At 41.2% G+C, this 25,673-nt stretch overlaps 1 protein-coding gene across 1 annotated transcript in view; it reads right to left on the bottom strand.

The window, feature by feature from the left end:
• Positions 1 to 618: 618 nt before the first annotated feature.
• The window catches only part of LOC118363588 (neuronal membrane glycoprotein M6-a-like), a 37,719-nt gene continuing 12,664 nt past the window's right edge, over positions 619 to 25,673 (bottom strand). Inside the window, exons 2-7 of the mRNA XM_035744587.2 lie at positions 14,975 to 15,167; positions 5,522 to 5,678; positions 4,879 to 5,032; positions 4,527 to 4,603; positions 4,187 to 4,252; positions 619 to 2,795 (exon numbers count right to left, since the gene is read on the bottom strand). Coding sequence (XP_035600480.1) covers positions 2,643 to 2,795; positions 4,187 to 4,252; positions 4,527 to 4,603; positions 4,879 to 5,032; positions 5,522 to 5,678; positions 14,975 to 15,167 — 800 coding nt within the window. The 3' untranslated portion in view covers positions 619 to 2,642. The remainder of the gene's footprint in view (positions 2,796 to 4,186; positions 4,253 to 4,526; positions 4,604 to 4,878; positions 5,033 to 5,521; positions 5,679 to 14,974; positions 15,168 to 25,673) is intronic.

The following is a 25,673-nucleotide window of genomic DNA, read 5'->3' as shown; positions in this document are numbered from 1 at the left end:
GGTTGAGTGGGAAAACTCCCTGACCAAATAGGTGTGTGCGGAGCAGACAGAGCAATAGGTGGATTTCCCTCAAGTCATTGGATGCAGGGGATAGGTTCAGCAGTATTGGTAATGTTTCTGTGTCTGCACACCACCTGTGCATATGTCAACCTGCATCGGTGTGGCTCCTGTTGCAGGGTTGTGGCTGTCATGGAGGGCAGCAGTGGCCCAAGCCTGTCCTGTAGATAGCCGTTTGGAGGGTAACCAAATGATGCCTCGGGTCATTGATCTACACAAAATACTCTATAATGTTAAATTGAAAAGAACGTCTGACAAATATCAACAAATGAAAAAATATTCAATAAGTAAAATATATTAAAAAATGTAGACTCCGTCTGTCACCAGGCCTCGACGAGTCTCCCCCTGGTGGCTTCTCTGTCACAATACATACCATTTTCTTTTTGTAGTTATTCAGTGTTACACTGTACTGTGCTTACAGCATTAACACTAACTCTTATCCCAACCCAATTGGACATTGGAAATTACAATACTTGTTACATTGTACTTACATGAATAGTTACAGAGTATTACCAACACTGCAAAGTGTTAACAGGGAATAAACACACAAGACCCACAAAGTATTTATTAACAAGTACACAAGTCATTTTTATTTATGCAAGCACATTTTTCCAATTGAAATCCTGCTACTACTTAAGTAAGCATTCTTGTGAAAGTACAAAAGACTAATACGAGGATAAAGCCGGCGGCATTGTCAAGTCATTTACTGTAGAAGCAACGTTGGCACAAGAATCAGTTTAAGACATGGTTGATAGCTCATCACAAACTAAACAGAGACAGCTCAAACAATACAGTCTAATATCAGTAGTATAATGCTGTTAGCGTGGGGGGGGGGGGGGGTGGGGGGGGGGGGCGGGTTAGTACTGCACATAAAGGGTTGACACGGCAGGACAGGCAAAGTGTAAATAAAATGACTTTTGAGTTAATAATTCTATACCATTAATGCATGTCCATGCCACGAAAAACATCGAAATTCACAGTCTTTACCTAACATTACAGTTATCCAACTCTGAGTTGAACATCAATGCGCTTACACCTAGAGAGAGCACAGAAATGGTCAAATAAGTTCCCAAAACTAGCTCTTAGAAACACTGATAAAACAAATATTGCCAGGCAATGAAATGGTAGGCCACCTTCGGAGTCCTATGGCATAAGCAAGACAATCAAACTTTTAACGTCATAAACAAAGTAACTTAACTGTTGTGACACACACTTTTCTGACGTCTGATGAATCCACCAAAAAGTGACATGTTACACCGACAACTTTTTTTAGCATCTCGATTTTTGTAAGACTGAGAGATCACTAGTGGATTCAACCACAGTAACTTATTGTAATTATCTTATGAATTGTCCTGAATTTGTAGTGCTAAACATATAAGTATGCATTTATATCTCAATATATACAGCGCAGAATCTGCAAAAACGTGTTTTATACTAGTATTTATAAAGTTCAACTTTATGAAATAAAAAAAAAGAGGGTATGAGAACATATTTGCATGTGCTTGTGTGGCGTATGATTAAAGACAATCGAATCATTCCCAGTCCTTGGAACAGGGTTCTCCAACCCTGTTCCTTGTGAGCTACCCTCCTGTAGGTTTTTGTTCCAACCCCAGTTGTAAGTAATCTGATGTAGCTGATAAACTAGCTAATTATTACAATCAAGTGTGCTAGATTAAGGTTGGAGTGAAAACCTACAGGATGTTAGCTCTCAGGGCTGGAGAGCCCTGCGTTACAGTAGCTACACAGCTTTAAATTCGCAAGATGCCTCATATAGTAACAAAATAATAAATTGTTTATCATTTTGGGGACTAATTTCTTCCTTGATATTGACCTAAGTTTTTCCTGATTAACAGGCTTGGCACAGCAAGAAAATAATATTTTTTTCAATAAAAATTTGGTAACACTATCATGTAACCGGAGTAAAAAATGTAAAATAAATTAAAATACGATTCAAATTTCTTTCACTTCAAAGTTATGATTTAGATCCCTGGTAGTACTGGTATGTAAAGGCTTCAGGAGTTTTAAAAGTTCCCCTGTGTGATTGAAAATATTGAAGTCTTCAAAACTGATCACCCACCATTTACATAGTTCTTTAAAATCTAAATAGACACACAAACACGAGAAATGTGCTTGAAACCCTATTAAGCCCCAACTGACCACCTCAAAAATGAAGAGGAATAAATAATACAAGAAGGAAAAATGATGACACTAGATAAAATACAAATAAAAGTTCTCCAAAGTAAAAAATAAACGAAAAATACTGCTGCTAGCTACTTCCAATTCTACTACGTACTAAACTACCAAATACTATAAAAAAACACAATAATACAGGTGATGATGATAATAACAATAATAATAATGCAGTCCATGAGAGTGATAATGGGGCTTGTCATCTGAAATGCTGTTTGGGGGGGTTGTATGAGGGTCCCCCGGACCACTTTGTCATATGATGCACCAGTGACATCAGAGGGGGCGAGGACCCCGGGCGCCACCCACCCCCCTCTTTAGGGGATGGTGGAGAGGAGGGGAGGGGAGGGGAGGGGAGGGGGGCAGGGTGGCAGGGCCAGGCCTCACGCTGGCTGGCCTTATGTGTAGGCGTTGAGGCGCTCCTTGGAGCGGGTGGAGTGGATGTCGTGGAGCTCCTGCTCTTCTTTGGACTTCATGTCCTCATACTTCTGCATCCTGCACGCGTCCTTTACGTAGGCCCAGTTGGCCGACAGCACCATCAGGTAGTGGATCTGAAACAGAGATAAGTCACCCATGAGTTCATTCAGGGAGAAAATAAAAAAATGTAGAAAATGATTGGTCTTTCAATTCTCCACTGACATTGATTTGGGAAAGAAGAATAGCTGCCACGAAATGGAAGAAAGTGTACCCTATTTCCACCATGTACTTTATTGGAAAACACACTTTTTGTGTCCATTTCTCTTTCAAATGTGGAAAAGTCTTCACAAATGAATATAGCCCTCTAATCAAGCTCCATGCTCTAGCAGAAGAGAGATGTTCACATCATGATATCATCAGCAGAAATATAAAGTGCTATAATTGTGGCCCACATATTTTTTTCAAGCTGAAAAAAAAGAGTTACAATAGGTCTTCTCGAGGCGAAAAACAATGTTTTGATTATATATTTTCTATTTTTGATGTACAATTGTGTAATTTCACTAACGTGCCAGCAGGTGGCAGCACATTAGAAAAAGTGGGCTGTAGGCAGGGTTTCCGTGGCAGCAAAGGATCCTTTGAGACACTGCCATTGTGAATGTATTGTGCTTAAACGACTGCGGTTGTTACATTTCCACACCTTTCGAATTGAATCATGGACATTATTAGCAGCCTGCTAATGGATTTAAATCTACACAAAGACCAACTGGTCTCGAAAGGATTCGAACAAAAGCTGCAGTCTCAGCTGTGAGGACTGGAATAGTGAAAACACTACATCCATTCCGTTTATCATCTCGTCTTAGTATTTTGTTTCATTAATCATTTAAATAATCATTGATCGGTGTCTATATCTGTGTACCACCACTGTTTAATTTTGCCAGCAATTTGTTTAGTTAAATGTTGCGCTGCACTTTGCACCATCATCATTGACAAACGACCACATTTCCTCTCTTAGAAAATGGCCACTCACAAATGACTGAGTGATGTTTTCACCAAGCTCTGGACCTTTCTTCTCCCAGTTTCCATGACAACGCTGTGACATGCCTTGCATCTCTGAGAGAGCGAAAAATCTTCCCTCTCTACTCCGCCAAATACAGTCTCACTAGCCATTCCCACACGCATATAGCAAAACATAGATGTTTTACTGTAGCTATAGAAATGAACCCAGTTAACGCTTGTATTTGACTTATTATTGTCGTATATAAAATGGCCACGTCAAATCAAAACCGTGTGCTTCCATTTGTAAGCCTATAGACTAGTTCAATAAAACAGACATGTCTGATTCATATTTTCCCACATGAGGAACATGAGATATAATCTATACAGCGTCTTGTGCAGATGTCAGCGGTTCATACAAATGCCGTGGTCCATTAGATGTGATATTGCCTTCAAATGGATATGAATCAACGCTGTAATGTCAGATGTATCAACAGAGATATAGACAAGTAGCTGTTTTTTTGTGTCTCACCATAGCAATGACAGCTGCTCCAGCACCAGCCAGGGCACAAATGAACAGGTGGAATGTCATGTCCAGCTGTATTAAAGACAAAGGAGAGGAGGATGTTAGTCAGGTTTCCCCGTGAAACTCACCTTTTACTTTGTGGTCAAATGAATTACTTGAAAAAGCAAAAGCCTTCGTGTAAATGGGAATGTTTTAAAATGCATGGTTATTATGGCTTTCAAAAGTCAATATTTCAATATGACTTGAGTTTTATTATTCTGGAAGCAAGAATCACATACTGCATAAACAAACATATACTGTACTCACATGGTATGTCAATGTTTGTCAAGTATTTTATTTGATATACCTCATTTGATTCACACATCTTGTAAAACTTCTCAGAACCAGCACATACAGTTTTCCCCTCCCCAATTGGCACAATACCTGAAAGGAGAGGAGAACAAAGGCCACTTAGATATTTGCACCTGTTATTTCCACTGCGGCAAATACAAGACCAAAATCAAACTAAACCATGAAGCAGTCCTTTACACATCATGCCCCCCCACCAAAGCTATGTTTCACTTTTACAACCCATTTCTGTACAACAGTAACAACACTTAGTAAATCTGTCCATCAGTAGCCCACCCCATGGACAATACTGTATGTAGGAAAAAATCCCAGAGAGAAGCGTCAGACCAAGCTATATCCTGATTTTGTACCATACTGGCGCGGGTCCAAGCACAGAGTGGCTCCCTCCAAGATGGTGGTGTTTTGGCAAATGCTCCAGATGTTGAAGTACATGAAGACGGGGAGGGAGGTGAACGCTGTCACCCCGAGCCAAGCCAACATGAAGATGTACGTCAGCATGATGAACTGAGACAGATAGAGGAGACTCATCAGAATCCAGGTTGCATTTGTTATACCGTGCTCCAAAGACGGATTTAGGAACAACATTGACGTCCCACCAATTTCCTATCAGGATTTATTGAGACAGAGTCTGTATCGGTGTTTCCCAAACATCACCTCAGGTACTCCCCATTCCGCTTACAGGTATTTGAGCTATTCCAGTACTAGCACACCTAATTCAATTCATCATGGACTTGATGATTGGCCACTTGAAACAAGAGTGCCAGTACTGGAATAGAAAGTGGAATGGATGGGGCTACTCAAAATACATTTGGGAAACATTATGCCCATTAACCTCTAAATTATGACAATCATTGTGATATATGGCAAAACAATTTTAAACGCTACTTTGCCCCTAAGGGCCATCGCATTACATACAGGTCATTCATATAAAACATTACGAGATACTCTTGAATGTCAATAAACCTTATCATTCAGTGAACAGTTATCCCTTACCCAAGCACTGACGCAACGTCCACAGGTAGTGATCTTGAAGTCTCCATACAGGTCCTTGATGGCTCCGCTGGTAAAGAAGCCCTCCACCATCAACAGAATGCCATAGACAAAGAACGCTGAGGCGATGCCATAGATCACATACTTGATTATGTCAATCCTAGAGGGAAAAGGGCAAATGTGTAATTTTATTATACAGTAATTATACAAGTGACCTATTCTCCCCCACAATTAAATCGGGGAGGGGACAGTGGATCTGTTCTCCGTCCGTTAGTACATTAGTGCGGTCGTGCGTTCGTCACACGAGATATCTCAGACAGCACTGGACTGATTTTGACAAAACTTGGGTGAATGACCCGGGTGTCTTGCCATAGAGATTCATATTCTACAAAATTTCACTGATTGGAAAAAGATGGGTGCTATAGTGCTCAACTGAAATTCCAAAATGACACAGATTGGCCCAAGGGAGGGCGCTATAGTAATCAACGGAAAAATCCAACTTTGAACAAGCACGTCTCCTGTCATGTTTGAGCTATTGTCATGAAAATGATCATATACAATACCATTCAAAAGTTTGGACACACCTATTCATTCAAGGGTTTTCCTGTATCTGTACTATTTTCCACATTGTAGAAAAATAGTAAAGACATCAAATCTATGAAATAACACACATGGAATCAGTTTGTAACCCAAAAATTGTTAAGCAAATCAAAAGATATTTTAGATTTTTCAAAGTAGCCACCCTTTGCCTCGATGACCACTTTGCACACTCTAGGCATTCTCTCAACCAGCTTCACCTGGAATGCTTTTCCAACAGTCTTGAAGGAGTTCCCATATACGTGACCATTTCAGGAAACTAGGCGTATGTCACGGGTCACTACTTCACAGGAAAGACATTTTTATGTTTGTTATCAAAATATATTTTGGGGTAGAAATGCCTTCTAGAAACGTGAACTTTCATGTGTTTAAAAACAAACTTGTATGCCATCTGTAAATAGGAATAAAATTGTTAAATTACAAGCCTAGTTGGTTAAAACACAGAAAAAGTTAGCAACCTTCCCGCTAGCCATGATTGGCTGAGATAAAGAGTGGGCTGGACATGCCGAGAGAGTTTGGATTGGTCTGCCATATAGTACGCTTCTGTCTATTTGAGCTGGTCAGTATATGTAATTATTCCTGTCTAACGCAGTTTTTAATGTATCGTGTAGTAAAACTTAACAAAAGACATCAGAACACTCTCGTCTGTGTGTGCGAGAGTGCAGAATAACTGATGAATTTATGTTAGAATGTACAGTACCAGTCAGAAGTTTGCACACACCTACTCATCCACGGGTTTTTCTTTATTTTTACCATCTTCTACATGGTAGAATAATAGTGAAGAGGTCAACACTATGAAATAACATGGAATCATGTAGTAACCAAAAAGTGTTAAACAAATCTAAATATATTTTATATTTAAGATTCTTCCACCCTTTGCCTTGATGACAGCTTTGCACTCTTGGAATTCTCTCAACCAGCATCACCTGGAATGCTTTCCCAACATTCTTGAAGGAGTTCCCACATATGCTGAGCACTCATTGGCTGCTTTTCCTTCACTTTGCGGTCCAACTCATCCCAAACCATCTCAATTGGGTTGACATCGGATGATTGTGAAGGCCAGGTCATCTGATGCAGCACTCCATCCCTCTTCGTCTTGGTGAAATAGCCCTTACACAGTCCTTACACAACATTGCACATTTGCATTCATTGTGTTACTCGTACTTTGACATATATAATACATTCATTTCAAACTTATTTTCATTATTGACTCAATAAGAAATCAAAAACCTTGGTTAATTGTTAAAACATTAGAATTGCTGACATAAGCCTAATTATTAAAATAAATGTGCATGAATTAGATATTCTCAACTCACTTTTTTTGCAAGTACTTGATAATAATTTAAAGTGAGTAATCAAACAGTCAAATCCTTTAAAATGCCTTTAAAGCGTGTTACATGCCTACTGTACAGACACCGTTTGTATAAGTGTAAATGATAGACAACAATGAATCAATTTCTCTCCTTTCTTTAACCAGGTAGGCCAGTAGAGAACAAGTTCTCATTTACCACTGTGACCCGGCTAAGATAAAGCAAAGCAGTGCGACAAAAACAACAACACAGAGTTACATATAAACAAACGTACAGTCAATAACACAATAGAAAAATCTATGTACAGTGTGTGCAAATGTAGAAGAGTAGGGAGGTAAGGCAATAAACAGGCCACAGAGGTGAAATAATTACAATTTAGCATTAACACTGGAGTGATATATGTGCAGTTGATTATGTGCAAGTAGAGATACTGGGGTGCAAAAGAGCAAGAAGATAAATAACAATATGGGTATGAGGTAGTTGGGTGTGCTATTTACAGATTGGCTGTGCACAGGTACAGTGATCAGTAAGCTGCTCTGACAGCTGTAGCTGAAAAACTTCTTAGGGCTGCAATCCCGTTAACGGGATCGATATGACAACAGCCAGTGAAAGTGCAGGGCGCCAAATTCAAAACAACAGAAATGTCATAAAATTCCTCAAACATACATGTATCTTATACCCTTTTAAAGGTAATCATGTTGTTAATCCCACCACAGTGTCCGATTTCAAATAGGCTTTACAGCGAAAGCTGACAAATATGTAGTGAGGGCTGGCACATGAGAGCATGCAGTTCGCAGTGGTGGGTAGAATATGGGGCTTTGGTTACAAAACGGATGGCATTGTGATAGACTACATCCAGTTTGCTGAGTAGAGTTTTGGAGGCAATTTTGTAAATGACATCGCCGAAATCAAGGACCGGTGGGATAGTCAGTTTTACGAGAGTATTATTGGCAGCATGAGTGAAGGAGGGTTTGTTGCGAAATAGGAGGCCAATTCTAGATTTAATTTTGCATTGGAGATGCTTAATGTGAGTCAGGAAGGAGAGTTTACAGTCTAACCAGACACCTATGTATATTCTTAGGCCCCTTTTTTATGCCGTCTTTCAAACCTACAAACAAGCTTCAAGCCTCCAACTGCTTTCAAATGCTTGTAATACTAAATGCATGCTCTTCAACCAATTGTTGTCCACACCCGCCCGCCCGACTAGCATCACTACTCTGGACGGTTCTGACTTAGAATATGTGGACAACTACAAATACGTATTTAGTTAAGGATCGGCATCCCATCAACGGGACAGTTGTGTCAAGATGTCAAGATCGCACATTTTAGAGTAAGAACAAATGTCGGTACACAGAAGTGTCTTATATCGGCTGAAAGCTTAAATTCTTGTTATTAATGTAACTGCACTGTCCAATTTATGCTATTATTTGAGGGGAGCTCCTAACAACAAAACAGTTTTTTCACCGCAATAGGTTTGATAACTTCTCCTCTGAAGGTGAAATGTGTACTTACATTCTGAAATCTTCCTCTGAATTATCATCCAAAGGGTCCCAGAGATAACATGAAGTGTTGTTTTGTTAGATAAAATCGTTTTTCATATCCTAAAAAGGTCCATATAGCATGCACTATCGATTTTGTATTTCCACTCATTCAATATGCAAAGAAAGGATTCTGTGAAAATCTCACCCTAAACTTTGTTTCAACGAGTGAAATCAAATTCGTACCTATTCCTCAGAGATCCTAGAAGGTAACAAGACTTCACTATTTCATTAGGGGTGTAGTATATCCTATGGTATATCCTACCATATTTGTTCAGAGAGCGATGCCTTCATGGCGTGCCGTATCTTGGTCAAATAAGCACCAATTGTGGTCAAACAAAGCCAGCTGGATAGCCACTGAGCTGGGCTTTATGGGAGTAAACAGTTTTTATGTAGTAAAATGTAGCTTCTTACCTTGTACGACACCATGCCTTTTGATTTTGGACAAAAAATATAAGGATATTCAGTGTTATGAAGTTATGAAACTGGTTGTTTTGCAAATGTTGAACTTATAATATGGCTATTAATACTTGGAAAACTTAACCAAAGTCCAAGTATAAAGATTTGACGATATTCATGCAGAAAAATGGAATATGAATGCGAATGTCATCTAAACGATTTGCCCAAATGTACATGTGGACTTCACACTAAAAGTCTTGAGGATCAATCATACTCCAGGTTATCAATTTGAAACTTTGACACTATCGGAATTGTAACCAGGGTGATGGAAATAACAGTGACATTTCTCTTGCATTTCAAAGATGGTGGTAAAAAAACACCAGTTCGTTTTTTCTTTGTATTTTCTTCTACCAGATCTATTGTGTTATATTATCCTACATTCATTTTACATTTACATAAACTTCAAAGTGTTTCCTTTCAAATAGTACCACGAATATGCATATCCTTGCTTCAGGGCCTGAGCTACAGGCAGTTAGATTTGGGTATGTAATTTAGACAAACATTTCTTTTAAAGGGGGCTATCTCTAAGAAGTTTTTAACACAGTGTCCAAAGAAGGGCCAGATGTATACAGAATGGTGTCGTCTGCGTAGAGGTGGATCAGACAATCACCAGCAGCAAGAGCGGCATCATTGATATATACAGAGAAAAGAGTTGACCCGAGAACTGAACCCTGTGGCACCCCCATTGAACCCTGTGGCACCCCCAGTTTTCAAATCTTTGGGGATCTCAGATGATACGAAAAAGAGGAGGAACAGGCTGGTAATAGGGGTTGCAACAATTTTGGCTGATCATTTTATAAAGAGAGGTTCCATATTGTTTCCATTGTTTGACCGCAGACCCATCAAGCACGCAGGCAATGAAGCAGTGATCGCTGAGATCCTGGTTGAAGACAGGAGAGGTGTATTTAGAGGGCAAGTTGGTCAGGATGATATCTAAGAGGGTGCCCATTGTTATGGATTTAGGGTTGAACTTGGTAGGTTCCTTAATCATTTGTGTTAGATTGGGGTATCCAGCTTAGATTGTACGATGACTGGGGTGATAAGCATATCCCAGTTTAGGTCACCTAACATTACGAACTCTGAAGATAGATGGGGGCAATCAATTCACATATGGTGTCCAGGGCACAGCTGGGGGCTGAAGCGGGTCTATGATGAGCTGTAACGGGTGAGAGACTTGTTTCTGGAAAGGTGGATTTTTTAAAGTAGAATCTCGAATTGTTTGGGCACAGACATGGATAGTATGAGAGAACTCTGCAGGCTATCTCTGCAGCAGATTGCAACTCTGCCCCCTTTGGCAGATCTATCTTGTCGGAAGATGTTATAGTTAGGGATGGAAATATCAGGATTTTTGGTGGCCTTTCTAAGCCATGATTCAGACACTGCTAGGACATCAGGGTTTGCGAAATATGTGCTAAAGCAGTGGAAGAAAACAAAACTTAGGAAAGAGGCTTCTAATGTTAACATGCATGAAACCAAGGCTTTTACAGTTACAGAAGTCAACAAACGAGAGCGCCTGGGTTATGGGAGTGGTGCTGGGGGCAGAATAGACTCACGGCATGATGTACAGACAAGAGTATGGTAGGATGTGAGTACATTGAAGGTAAACCTAGGTATTGAGTGACGATGAGAGAGTTTTTGTCTCAAGAGGCACCAGTTAAGCCAGGTGAGGTCACCGCATGTGTGGGGGGTGGAACAAAATGGATATCTAAGGCATATCGGACAGCGCTTGGGGCTCTACAGTGAAATAAGACAATAATCACTAACCAAAACAGCAATAGACAAGGCATATTGACATATTGACACTCGGCATGTGTAGCCGAGTAATGATAGGGTCCAAAGAGTAGCACTAGATGAGTCAGGGAGTCAATTCCGTAGTCACTGCTTTGCTAGGCGAGCTGGAGACACGGCGATTCAGACAGCTAGCAGGCCGGGGCTAGCAGATGGGCATCCGGTAACGTCGCAACGGAAGAGCCTGCTGAAACCACCTCGGACGGTCACGTCGGCAGACCAGTCGTGTTGGATCGGCGGGGCTCAATGTCGACAGTAAAGGGTCCAGGCCAATTGGCAAAACAGGTATTGTAGCCCAAGAATTAGCTAGTGGACCTCTTTGGCTAGCCGGGAGATGGGCCTAGCTCGAGGCTAGCTCCAGGCTAACTGGTGTTTGCTTAGGGACAGAGGCATTAGCCAGGAGTAGCCACTCGGATAGCAGCTAGTTAGCTGCGATGATCCGGTGTAAAGGTTCATAGCTTGCGATAGGAAAATGTGGTAGACAAAAAGCAGTTTGAAATGCTCTGGGTTGATATCGCGCTGTGCAGACTGGCAGGAATTGACCGGGTTGAGGCTGGCTGATGTCTGAGGTAACGTTGAGGACCGCTAGCAGTGGCTAACTGACTACTAGCTAATAGCTAAACTCAGCAAAAAATAAACATCCACTCACTGTCAACCAGGCACTATTTTCAGCACAAATATTTGTATGAACATAACAAGACTCAACAACTGAGACATAAACTGAACAAGTTCCACAGACATGTGACAAACAGAAACTGAATAATGTGTCCCCAGAACAAAGGGGGGAGCAAAATCAAAAGTAACAGTCAGTATCTGGTGTGGCCACCAGTGCATCTCCTCCTCATGGACTGCACCAGATTTGCCAGTTCTTGCTGTGAGATGTTACCCCACTCTTCCACCAAGGCACTTGCAAGTTCACAGACTTTTCTGGGGGGAATGGCCCTAGCCCTCACCCTCCGATCCAACAGGTCCCAGACTTGCTCAATGGGATTGAGATCCGGGCTCTTCGCTGGCCATGGCAGAACACTGACATTCCTGTCTTGCAGGAAATCACACACAGAACGAGCAGTATGGCTGGTGGCATTGTCATGATGGAGGCTCATGGAGGAAAATAACCTCACACTCAACGTCAACAAAACTAAGGAGATGATTGTGGACTTCAGGAAACAGCAGAGGGAACACCCCCGATGGAACAGTAGTGGAGAGGGTAGCAAGTTTTAAGTTCCTCGGCATACACATCACAGACAAACTGAATTGGTCCACCCACACAGACAGCATCGTGAAGAAGGCGCAGCAGCGCCTCTTCAACCTCAGGAGGCTGAAGAAATTTGGCTTGTCACCAAAAGCACTCACAAACTTCCACAGATGCACAATCGAGAGCATCCTGGCGGGCTGTATCACCACCTGGTACGGCAACTGCTCCGCCCACAACCGTAAGGCTCTCCAGAGGGTAGTGAGGTCTGCACAACGCATCACCGGGGGCAAACTACCTGCCCTCCAGGACACCTACACCACCCGATGTTACAGGAAGGCCATAAAGATCATCAAGGACAACAACCACCCGAGCCACTGCCTGTTCACCCCGCTATCATTCAGAAGGTGCATCAAAGCTGGGACCGAGAGACTGAAAAACAGCTTCTATCTCAAGGCCATCAGACTGTTAAACAGCCACCACTAACATTGAGTGGCTGCTGCCAACACACTGACACACTAACTCCAGCCACTTTAATAATGGGAATTGATGGGAAATTATGTAAAATATATCACTAGCCACTTTAAACAATGCTACTTAATATAATATTTACATACCCTACATTATTCATCTCATATGGATACGTATATACTGTACTCTATATCATCTACTGCATCTTTATGTAATACATGTAACACTAGCCACTTTAACTATGCCACTTTGTTTACATACTCATCTCATATGTATATACTGTACTCGATACCATCTACTGCATCTTGCCTATGCAGCTCTGTACCATCACTCATTCATATATCTTTATGTACATGTTCTTTATCCCCTTACACTTGTGTGTATAAGACAGTAGTTTTGGAATTGTTATTTAGATTACTTGTTGGTTATTACTGCATTGTCGGAACTAGAAGCACAAGCATTTCGCTACACTCGCATTAACATCTGCTAACCATGTGTATGTGACAATTAAAATTTGATTGAATTAGATTTTCATGTCAGGATGAGCCTGCAGGAAGGGTGCCACATGAGGGAGGAGGATGTCTTCCTTATAATGCACAGCATTGAGATTGCCTGCAATGACAACAAGCTCAGTCCGATGATGCTGTGACGCACTGCCCCAGACCATGATGGACCCTCCACCTCCAAATCGATCCCGCTCCAGAGTACAGGCCTTGGTGTAACTCTCATTCCTTCGACGATAAACCCAAATCTGACCAACTCCCCTGGTGAAACAAAACCGTGACTCGTCAGTGAAGAGCACTTTTTGCCAGTCCTGTCTGGTCCAGCGATGGTGGGTTTGTTACCGGTGATGTCTGTTGAAGACCTGCCTTACAACAGGCCTACAAGCCCTCAGTCCAGCCTCAGTCCAGTCCTCAGGCCTGCCTATTGCGGACATTCTGAGCACTGATGGAGGGATTGTGCGTACCTGGTGTAACTCGGGCAGTTGTTGTTGCCATCCTGTACCTGTCCCGCAGGGGGGATGTTAGGATGTACCGATCCTGTGCAGTTGTTATTACACATGGTCTGCCACTGCGAAGACGATCAGCTGTCTGTCCTGTCTCCCTGTAGCGCTGTTTTAGGCGTCATGTCCTCACGTTCACGCAGATGAGCAGGGACCCTGGGCATCTTTCTTTTGGTGTTCTCAGATTCAGTAGAAAGGCCTCTTTAGTGTCCTAAATTTTCATAACTGTGACTTTAATTGCCTACCGTCTGTAAGCTGTTAGTGTCTGAACGACCGTTCCACAGGTGCATGTTTATTAATTGTTTCACAATGAAAATCTGTGAAGTTAAGAAAGACAGGGTCCTGAAAAAGGATGTTTCTTTTTTGGCTGAATTTAGTTATCTGGCTAGCTTCTGATGGGGGTTCCGGTTCTAAAGTATTGGGTGAGGCGGGTTGCAGGAGAGTATATTCAGTCCGTAGATGGAAAGTGACATGAAAATACATACATAAGAAATTAAAATATATATGAAGAAAACGATGTAAACACAGGACAGGACTGGACAAGACAAATACACACGTCTGACTGTTACCCCATCTTGGAAGTTATCAATGTAATGATGTCACAGTCAATTCATTGAGATCAACCATTATATTACTATCAGTATAGTCCGACAAGGATATCAGTAAGTATATCAGTATAAATGTCTGCCCATAAAATAAAATATTTTTTTATATAAATGCATCTCCCTTTCAAGCAGTATAGTCCATTCTCTAACAAACCGGCCATAGTCAGCTATCAACTTAAAATGTCCAGCAAAGGGAAAATCCATAAATCCACACAACATAATTTGGAATAATTGTCACTAATTTGAACAAGAAGGAGCGCTACATCATTTGTGGGCGGACATGCTTGTAGACTTGTTTGAGACAGTGTTCTTTTACCAGAATACAATGTTTGTCTTTTCTGCCCCGTCTGCAATTACTGTACATTTAGGTTCCTTAATGTAAGGTTCCTCAAAGTACATAGCAGCTACTTGGTATAGGAGTAACGTTCAGTTGGTACACAGCAGTACATGTTGAATGTTTCCAGTGTAGCTCCTAGGTGTGTAGCTTACTCACATGGTGAACACGTCCAAGGAATCCACGGGTCCCCGGACCACCTCAAAGTAGTTCTGCAGTATGGTGACGGTCCCGGAGAGGGCCTCGTGACCGCAGCCGCAAAACAGTGCCACCCCAGCATACAGCAGGATGGTAGCGATGAGCGACGGGTACGGGATGCCACCCAGGCATTTGATGCAGCACTCCAGGCATCCTGAGCACACACAGAGACGTGAGACAGAGAAGGTCAGACATCACTCATGAAAGATAAAAGGGAATTGTCACTATATACAGTACATCACAGCCACGGGACAACAGAAGGTTGGAGAAAAACATTTGAGAGTATTTGTTGAGAGTGCTGGACAATAATCTTGAGAGGAATCAATCAGACTAAGCTGGGGTCAGTTCAAGGCCTTTTTCTGACCACGACAACAGCTAAAATGTTGTTATGATAGTTGGTAACCATAGTAGTAGTTACCATAATCAATATGGTAACTGTTTTTAAACATAAATATTATGTGACTGGGTGGCACACTTCATGGGGTTTCGACACTGGAGATTCTTCACCGAAGAACAATGTGGTACAGTATGGTATCTTTATACACAGTGGTCATCCTCTACACATTGGCGGTGAACTGCAGTCTACGTCCAGAAATTGATATACAGGTTAGTATGAGGAATGAGATGAACTCAACGGAACCCCTACTGAACCCAGCAAAGCTCTGGTGCAGTTGACCCTTTCAGCCTGAGCCCTAGGTGAAGTCTGACCTCTAGGCATTCAGGCCTTCCACTCTGTCTGGCCGCACATCCCATGGGATCAGGGGAAATAGTTAATAGAGTTCTCAGTTCCTCAATTTGTGTCTTTGTGTATGTGAATGGAATGGAATGTAAGGATGTATTTGACTGGATTATTGTGTTTCATATTATTAAGCATCACACACCCATTTAAATGTTCCTGTATGTTGGTGCTTGTGTACGTATCTGGACAGTGAGTTAATTCCTTGAGTAATGGCTGCTATGCCAACATACTCTACAAATACATTTTGTACATGCATAGCTAATGCAGGCTAATGCAATATGCATCAGGTTTGTCCCATTTCAATTTTATTAGTGAACCTCACTCTTTCACGGTCAGATATAAACTGATATTGAGTCAAATAGTATTTCCTCTCCTCCCAATGCACTCTGAAATATGCTCCCCAAATCAATGAACAGCGCTATTGAAAGGCACAAATGTAATTTCACGCTCATATGACTGGAGAATTTCCTTCAGTGCATCTACATCACTTGATGAACTCTTCCCCATTCATCCTTATTCAATCCCCGCTCACGTTTCCCATTCAAAAAGAAAAAGTCTATAAACCAAGCCGAGTCCATTTTTATTGTAATTCTCAAAGATACCAATCAATTGCATCTCCATCATCGCAGCCAGGCAATCATTTCTTCTATCACGCCTCGTGTTGAGCTTCCCTTTCTCTGCGATGCGAACGCAATAGCCCTCTTCTTCCTCCCTCCTCCACGCTCTGCTTATGTTTCTATACAGATTGTGAATGGAATACCAAGTAGTCTAGCTAGCTACCTCCGCCACAGCCTGCTAGGTTGGGGAGGGCTGAGCGTCTCAGACTGATCCTCATCCTAGGCTAGCCTATCTGCATCCTCGCAGTTGTAATCCAATGCCAGCCTGTATCGTCTTGTCGTCATGGCCGATTCACATCATTTCCTAGCTATGACATCTCTATTTAGGGGCTCTCTTCACTTTAATGACTCACGTCATGTTCGTTAAAATGGTTTTATTAGGCTTTTGCATTATTCAGATATGTCACCCATAATTGAAGGACACATTTATTTGAGCTGGATTTTAAAAGGGTAATCTGAAACTCTGTTATGCTTTACACTAAATTGTGTCTATTTATCATTACAAACCATTAGTATGTTACAACACATGTAAACGACACAGGTTAAAAATAGGAACCTACGGTAAACATATATATACTATATATATATATATATATATATATATATAGTAAGGACCCTGGGTTTATATACAGTATATATAAATGTTTGTCTTCTTTTCATAACTTAGATATTTTTTTGGCATAGCTTGGCTTCCACACTTCCATTGCAGAAACGTTGAAGGAATTCACATTAGTGTTGATGTATACGCCTGCCATTGGAATCAATAATGAAACACCGTGGCTGCTTATGACTGGACAGAGTTAATAGGCGGTGGTGGGATTTATGGATCACTAGCCACGACAAATACTGTTATAATATCCCTGGGACCTGACAATGAAGACTAAAGCTATATGGGATATTGTTGCCATGGCAACTGGGGCAGATATGGGTTGATCACACCAAACTCTGTCTCGAGGGATAGGGAATTCATGATTGGCAGGTAATTGAGGTTACGGTATGCTTTGTCAGTATAAAGGCAATTGATGGTATCATATAATGACAAGGATCGGTAGCAAATTCGCATTAGACCAATAGGCCAACAATAAACAGTATGTCATCAATATATTGTATAAATCATTTCAACGGCCGTATGTATGACCACTAATTCAATATTTATAGGAGAAGGAGATACCATATCTTGGCATTAACACAGATTTCCATGGCACTTTTGTCTTCTAACAAGTTTTCAATCTCAACAACTCTCCACTGTAAAACAACAGATACTCCTCCCATCATCACAGTCTAATTTCACAGCACTACATTGATCTTGAGGTCCCTGACTCAAATCTTTGTGTGTTGATGCGATGCTCGGGGAAAATGACAAACTAGTGTGAATTGACTGAAAGAGCCAATGGATGCTTTCTTCATAATTGAGCAAGGCAGCACAGTAACAGCACAGCAGAGCGCCAGCCACTTCCATCCGTTTTTCCATGGCGGTTGCATTGGTGTTACATTACCTGGGATGAGAAAGATCCCTGTTGAATGAGCTGCCACTGCGGTTCCAATTGATCGTGCTCACAGTGAAAGAGGATTAGGTGTGTTGTTGTTGGATATGAACTGGCCAAGGTCAGTTTAGGTGCACTGTAAAAACGCTTCCCTGTAAAGCTACAGCATTATAATAGCGCCAGAGTTGCCTTCTTAATGCTGTAATTTTGCTTTACAGCGAAGTTGCTGTATTCTATTTTACAGTACTATTTTCATTAGTAAAAACATATTACAGCATCCCTGCTGTGAGTGTCTTGGGTATATGTTATGAAAGGGAGCATTCACTCTCTCTAGCGATGTATTTAGCAAGAAGCCGAGGTTTGCTAGCCTACTGTAGGTACCAGTCTGTTTGTGCCATCATGACACTTCTTGCTACTCCTTGTCATGCCAAAACTGAGAGCAGCTACAGTGCTGCTTGGAGACAAGTTAAATGAACTGTTACATCTGTTATTACAGATTGGCCAAAGGTGGATAATGGTTAACAATTACATATATTGTATTTTATAGCCTACTTAACTCATATTTATAAATCAAATCAAATCAAATTGTATTTGTCACATGCCCCAGGTTCAACAGGTACAGTGAAATGCTTACTTACAAGCCATAACCAACAATGCAGTTTAAAAAAATAACAATAATAAAAAATACCTAAAAATATAAAATAAAATAAGAATAAGAAATAAAAGTAAGGAATAGTTAAAGAGCAGCAGTAAAATAACAACAGCGAGGCTTAATACAGGGGGTACCGGTACAGTCAATGTGCGGGGGCATCGGATAGTCGAGGTAATTGAGGTAATATGTACATGTAGATATAGTTATTAAAGTGACTATGCATACACAATAACAGAGCGTAGCAGCAGTGTTAAAGAGGCGGGGAGGGCATAGCAAATCATCTGGGTAGCCATTTGATTAGATGTTCAGGAGTCTTATTACTTGTGGGTAGAAGCTGTTTAAAAGCCTCTTGGACCTAGACTTGGCACCCCGGTATCGCTTGCCATGCAGTAGCAGAGAGAACAGTCGATGACTACGGTAGCTGGAGTCTTTGACAATTAGGGCATTCTTAGGACACCGCCTTGCATAGAGGACTAGGATGGGCCGTACGCACTGGGCCGTACGCACTACCATCTGAAGTGCCTTGCGTACGGAGCCCGAGCTGTTGCCATACCAGCTGTTGCCATACCAGGCAGTGATGCAACCAGTCAGGATGCTCTTGATGGTACAGCTACATAACATTTGGACCATGTATTTCTCTCATGTACTTACTTTTTCCTCTCTCTCTTTGAAATCCCCATTTTGGGTAACACGCGCCATAGTGTGTTTGCCCGTTATACTAAGTTCTCATCAATAGCCTATAATGTGTTTTGTCTATGTGTATCTTTTATTATCATTTTAGCTTTCTAGTAAATAAACTAAGATTGGGTCCGTTCAGATTTATGGACTATATGACACTCAGAACTAGATTGTAGAGGTAACTGGTTAATTAGAGGCTGTTGTAAAATCTATATTCTGATATTCTTTGAGTTAATTTGGGAAATAGAAACTCAATAAAAACTAGTTTTCCCATGGTGCCCAAGGTTAATGAGATAATAATTGCTTGATTTAGTTAATCACGCAATTAGAAACGTTTAATCATTTGATGAGCAACAGTTGTCATATTAACTAATACAACGTCACAACAGGAGTGTGCTCAGTCCTCCTTTTCCTGTAGTCCACAATCAACTCCTTTGTCTTGATCACGTTGAGGGAGAGGTTGTTGTCCTGGCACCACACGGTCAGGTTTCTGACCTCCTCCCTATAGGCTGTATCATCGTTGTCGGTGATCAGCCCTACCACTGTTGTGTCATTGACAAACTTGATGATGGTGTTGGAGTCGTGCCTGGCCGTGCAGTCATGAGTGAACAGGGAGTACAGGAGGGGACTGAGCACGCATCCCTGACGGGCCCCCGTGTTGAGGATCAGCATGGCAGATGTGTTGTTACCTACCCTTACCACCTGGGTGTGGCCCGTCAGGAAGTCCAGGATCCAGTTGCAGAGGAAGGTGTTTAGTCCCAGAGTCCATAGCTTAGTGATGAGCTTTGAGGGCACTATGGTGTTGAACGCTGAGCTGTAGTCAATGAATAACATTCTCACATGGGTATTCCTTTTGCCCAGGTGGGAAAGGGCAGTGTGGACTGCAATAGAGATTGCATCATCTGTGGATCTGTTAGGGAAATATGCAAATTGGAGTGGATCTAGGGTTTCTGGGATAATGATGTTGATGTGAGCCATGACCAGCCTGTAATCCTGGCGAAACTGCCATGTCATGTTACAACAACAAAGAAGTTAATGCCAACAACAAAAACTTTTTTTGTCCCTCTGACATCAATGCATGCGGATAGAACAGCAGCATATGTAGGGGAGAGTGGTGGAAATAAAACAAAAAGGGTTTCTAGGAAACCATACACAAAATATTTAGGAAGAGGTGAAGGAAGAAACCACATGGAGAATGTTAGGTAAAAAAAAAACAGGATTTTCACAGTCAAATTAATTTGTGTTAAAGGTTTCATGATGCTTGTATCTAAACCAAAGAAGATACTTTAAAGATTGTTCTTTACATCAGTTGGGGTCTCAATGATCTTCGATGTGAGGTCCAAACCTAGCATGAAAGTGCATCCTTGTGTGGGATAATATAATAAAAATGTTTGCCTTGGGGTAAGTTGAGCCAACGGTTGAGACAATGGAAAGTTGAGACAAAAAGTTTTCTTCCCAGGCATAATGCAAGGCGGCGCTAGGATAGGAGGTAACAACAGGCCTGGCCTATGTTAAAAGTGTTAAAAAAAAAAATTTAATGTTTGTTCGGCGTTAAGCCTGTGTTAAAAGATGCTTGAAGAGCGACTGCCCCTAAAAAACAACTAATCCCTTTGAAAATGGCCTATGTGGCATCGATATGAGTCAAAAACATTTATTCTAGCGTCAAAATTGGCTACAAAGTGTAAATAGGATAATTTTGGTCATAAAGTCAGTCCCGTCTAAAACAAAGTTTGGAACAGTGCGCCCAAATGAGTAATTGAAGTTTGGGTTTGGATTATAATTATCTCAACAAATCATGCCCCTTTTTGCCAAGCTCCACAAAGGGGCATGTCCACGTCCACTTTGCTTCCCCGTTGACTGGGGATCTGTTGTTTCATCACCCCCAACCAACGCGTACAAAGGACCACTGCCGTTTGAGACTGAAAAGCCCTATATGGATTGAACATGCAATGCATGCTTCCAGCAGCAACTATGGTTGGAGCCTGTCATGATGCGGAATAGGTGGTTGGAGTTTGTTGGTCCCCAGTGGTGGTGAGCATACCAGCCGCTAGACCATAGATTGCTGGTTATGTATTTGGTCATTTTATACACCTGTCAGCAACAGGTGTAGCTGAAATAGCCAAATTCACTAATTTGTCCACAATACTTTTGTATATATAGTGTATGTTTTACAAATTCTGCCAGTAACAGTAATGGCAACATTGACATTTAAAATAAATTTGACCACATCATAGGGAAAAGTTGTTTCCTACTAATTATTTGCCTACTTTAGCAATGTCATCATATTTCCATGCCACTGTAACTTAAGTGAAATTTAGACGAAACAGTCACCAGCATCCGAGGTGCAACCCATGTCTATGGCACAAATAAATATTGGATGCAGCTATGGTGGTACTAGCTTACTCATGTCTGACTACTATTCAACAGTGTACTAACTAGCAGCAACAAAACACAAACCAACCCAGGGCCATAGCAAAACATGTCACAGTTGGTTGCATACTGTAACGTATTCACTGGCCTGAATCTAATTCAATCTGGAGCCAGTCAGTCTACATCTGGCATTATGGTCAGATTTGCCAAATAGAGGGTGAGGGAGAGCTTTGTATCCGTCTCTGTGTGTGGAGAAGTAGTGGTCTCAAGTTTTTTTCCTCTGCTTGCACATGTGACATGCTGGTAGAAATGAGGTAAAATGGATTTAAGTTTGCCTGCATTAAAGTCCACGGCCACAAGGAGCGCCGCTTCTGGATGAGCTTTTTCTTCTTTGCTTATGGCCGTATTCAGCTCGTTGAGTGCGGTCTTTGTGCCAGCATCGGTCTGTGGTGGTAAATAGATGGCTACGATTAATATAGATGAGAACTCTTTTGGTTGATAGTGTGCACGTTGGCCAATAATATGGAGGGTGGTGGTGGTTTACCTACTCGTTGGCAAATTCATACAAGGCACTCCCCCTTTTTCTCCTTCTTTTCTTCACACAGGTGACTGGGATTTGGACCTTGTCTTGACATAGCGGTATATCCTTCGCATCTGACTCATTTAAGAAAAAATCTTTGTCCAGTTTCAAGTGAGTAATCTCTGTTCTGATGTCCAGAATATCTTTTCGGTCATAAGGGACAGTAGCAGCAACATTATGTACCAAATTAGTTACAAACAATGGGAAAAAAACAAACAAAATAGCACATTTGGTTTGGAGCCCATAAAAAATACCACACAGGACGGTATGACCACTCTGACATGTTTCCAAGTTAGCCCTATTACCACAAGATAAAATGCCGATAGCTATTGAATCGGCTGGGAATTACAATGAAAGATGAAATGTGGACATTGTTATATTGGCAGAACACTACTTCTATGGTATTATGTAAGGGTTGTGTATTCTACATGGATCTGTTACTACATTTGACAGTTATCAAAACACTTAGATTAGAATATCTACATAAATTCAGCATTCTTGCATTCTTCTCATATTACACTATAGGCTACTGACCTATTCAAAGCTTCCTTTGGCATCTCACCATAAATCTGCCTGAAGTTATTGAACTAAACTTGCAGGAGGTTTGTTTGTTCTGCAGGCAAGGTTCTGACAGATGGGTGTGTCTTGGTGATGGAAAGGACACACCCAAGAAACACCCACATCAAACCACACCCCCAAGCCAAACAGCTGTATAATGATGTATAATACTTAGGTTTTGCCAGCTGTGGGTATGTCGGCAGGATTAAAATGAACCCAACCCAACCCAAGGAACACTGTTACGGTACCTTTCATTCCGTGACCTACAGTACCAGTCAAAAGTTTGGACACACCTACTTATTCAAGGGTTTTTCTTTAATTTGACAATTTTATACATTGTAGACTAATAGTGAAGACATCAAAACTTTGAAATGACACATCTGGAATCACGTAGTAACCAATCACGTAGTTAAACAAATCGTAAAATATTTTATAGAAGCCATCCTATGCCTTGATGACAGCTTTGCGCACTCTTGGCATTCTCTCAACCAGCTTCACCTGGAATGCTTTTCCAACAGTCTTGAAGGAGTTCCCACAAATGCTGAGCACTTGTTGGTGGCTGCTTTTCCTTTACTCTGTGGTCCAATTCATCCCAAAAGATCTCAATTGGGTTAAGGTCAGGTGATCTTTGAGGCCAGGTCATCTGATGCAGCACTACATCACTCTCCTCCTTGGAAAAATAGCCCTTACACAACCTGGAGGTGTGTTGGGTCATTGTCCTGTTGAAAAACAAATGATAGTCCCACTAATCACAAACCAGGTGGGATGGTGTATCGCTGCAAAATGCTGTGGTAGCCATGCTGGTTAAGTGTGCCTTGAATTCTAAATAAATCACTGACAGTGTCACCAGCAAAGCACCCCCACACCATCACACCTCCTCCTCCATGCTTCACTGTGGGAACCACACATGCAGAGATCATTAGTTCACCTACTCTGCATCTCACAAAGACACAGCGGTTGGAACCAAATATCTCAAATTTTGACAGATCAAAGGACAGATTTCCACCAGTCTAATGTCCTTTACTCATTTTTCTTGGCCCAAGCAAGTCTCATTTTCTTATTGGTGTCCTTTAGTAGTGGTTTCTTTGAAGCAATTCGACTATGAAGGCCTGATTCACACTTTCTCCTCTGAACAGATGATGTTGAGATGTGTCTGTTACTTGAATTCTGTGAAGCATTTATTTGGGCTGCAAGTTCTGAGGCTGGTAACTAATGAACTTATCCTCTGCAGTAGTGGTAACTCTGGGTCTTCCTTTCCTGTGGCGGCCCTCATGAGAGCCAGTTTCATCATTGCGCTTGATGGTTTATGCGACTGCACTTGAAGAAACTTTCAAAATTCTTGACATTTTCCGCATTGACTGACCTTCATGTCTTAAAGTGATGATTGACTGTAATTTCTCTTTGCTTATTTGAGCTGTTCTTGCCATAATATGGACTTGGTCTTTTACCAAATAGGGCTGTCTTCTATATATCCCCCCTACCGTGCTTCTCCACCTGCATTGCTTGCTGTTTGGGGTTTTAGGATGGGTTTCTGTACAGCACTTTTAGGTATCAGCTGATGTACGAAGGGCTATATAAATACATTTGATTTGATTTGATTACCTTGTCACAACACAACTGATTGACTCAAATGCATTAAGAAGGAAATCATTTTCACAGATTAACTTTTAACAAGGCACACATGTTAATTGAAAAGCATTCCAGGTGACTACCTCATGAAGCTGGTTGAGAGAATACCAAGAGAAGGCAAAGCTGTCATCAAGGCAAAGGGTGGCTACTTTGAAGAATCTGAAATATACAATACATTTAGTTTTGTATAACACTTTTTTTGGTTACTACATGATTCAATGTGTGTTATTTCATTGTTTTGATGTCTTCACTATTATTCTACCATGTGGTAAATAGTAAAACAAATAAAGAAAAACCCTTGAATGAGTGGGTGTGTCCAAACTTTTGACTGGTACTGTATGTATATTTTGTCTAACTCCTCGCATGTCTCAGTTTTGGAAGAGACTGACTTTATAATCAAAATTATCCTATTTACTCTTTGTAGTACATTTTCACTCGAGAATAAATGTTCCTGACTCATATCGATGACACAAAGGCCATTTTCAAAATGAGAAGTTTCTTTTTAGGGGCTATCGCTCTTTAAGGAGATGGTGGGAGAGTCTGGTATACTTCCAGTCATTGTGCTTATGCTAGTTAGCATTGGCCCGCAAAACTACCAACAACTTCCTTCAAACTGCACGTAGAGACGTAAAAAATGTTATCCATGAGTTCATCTGACTCATCTGCTTAATTGTCAGAATCTTGCACTATCCCTTTAAATGATGATCATACTATGCTCTTGAACTTTATTGTATGACACCTTTAAATTAGGACACCATTACATATACAATGAATTTACTACAGTACATAAAACATGGCTACATGTGGAGAAGCTTTAAGCTATAAATAAATGCTGAATCAAAAGACAGGCTCCACCTTCAATTGACCCTTCGCTATGCATTGTCCCAGAATTTGGAGCAACCAATCGCAACGTTCTGGTGGATAGTAACTGGCATCAAGTCCGAGTCTCGATCAAGCTCAGCTTGTTTGAAGCCAATGAGGGCAATGGCAAAAACTGAGATAAATGGTTTAAATTGGCTAAATAACCGAACAGTTCACCAAGGGTACTTGCAACTGTGATTCCTGAAATGCAAGGCCTGTTGGAGTATCTGAAATTGCTTGGTTGCTGGTTAGCTAGATCTCAGTCTCATTGACCACCATTGAAAGCGTTTCTAATGCTAGAACGCTAGATAGTTAGTTAATATGATTTGTTTACTCCAATTGTATGTTAGCTAGCTAAGTTAGCTTAGCACAAAAATAAACGTCCTCTCACTGTCAACTGTGTTTATTTTCAGCAAACTTAACATGTGTAAATATTTGTATGAACATAACAAGTTTCAAAAACTGAGACATAACCTGAACAAGTTCCACAGA

This window comes from Oncorhynchus keta, chromosome 30, assembly GCF_023373465.1.
Source record: "Oncorhynchus keta strain PuntledgeMale-10-30-2019 chromosome 30, Oket_V2, whole genome shotgun sequence".
In the NCBI taxonomy this organism is placed as follows: Eukaryota; Metazoa; Chordata; class Actinopteri; order Salmoniformes; family Salmonidae; genus Oncorhynchus; species Oncorhynchus keta.
The sequence above is the reverse complement of the archived record's forward strand: the minus strand, read 5'-3'. Positions and strand labels throughout refer to the sequence as shown.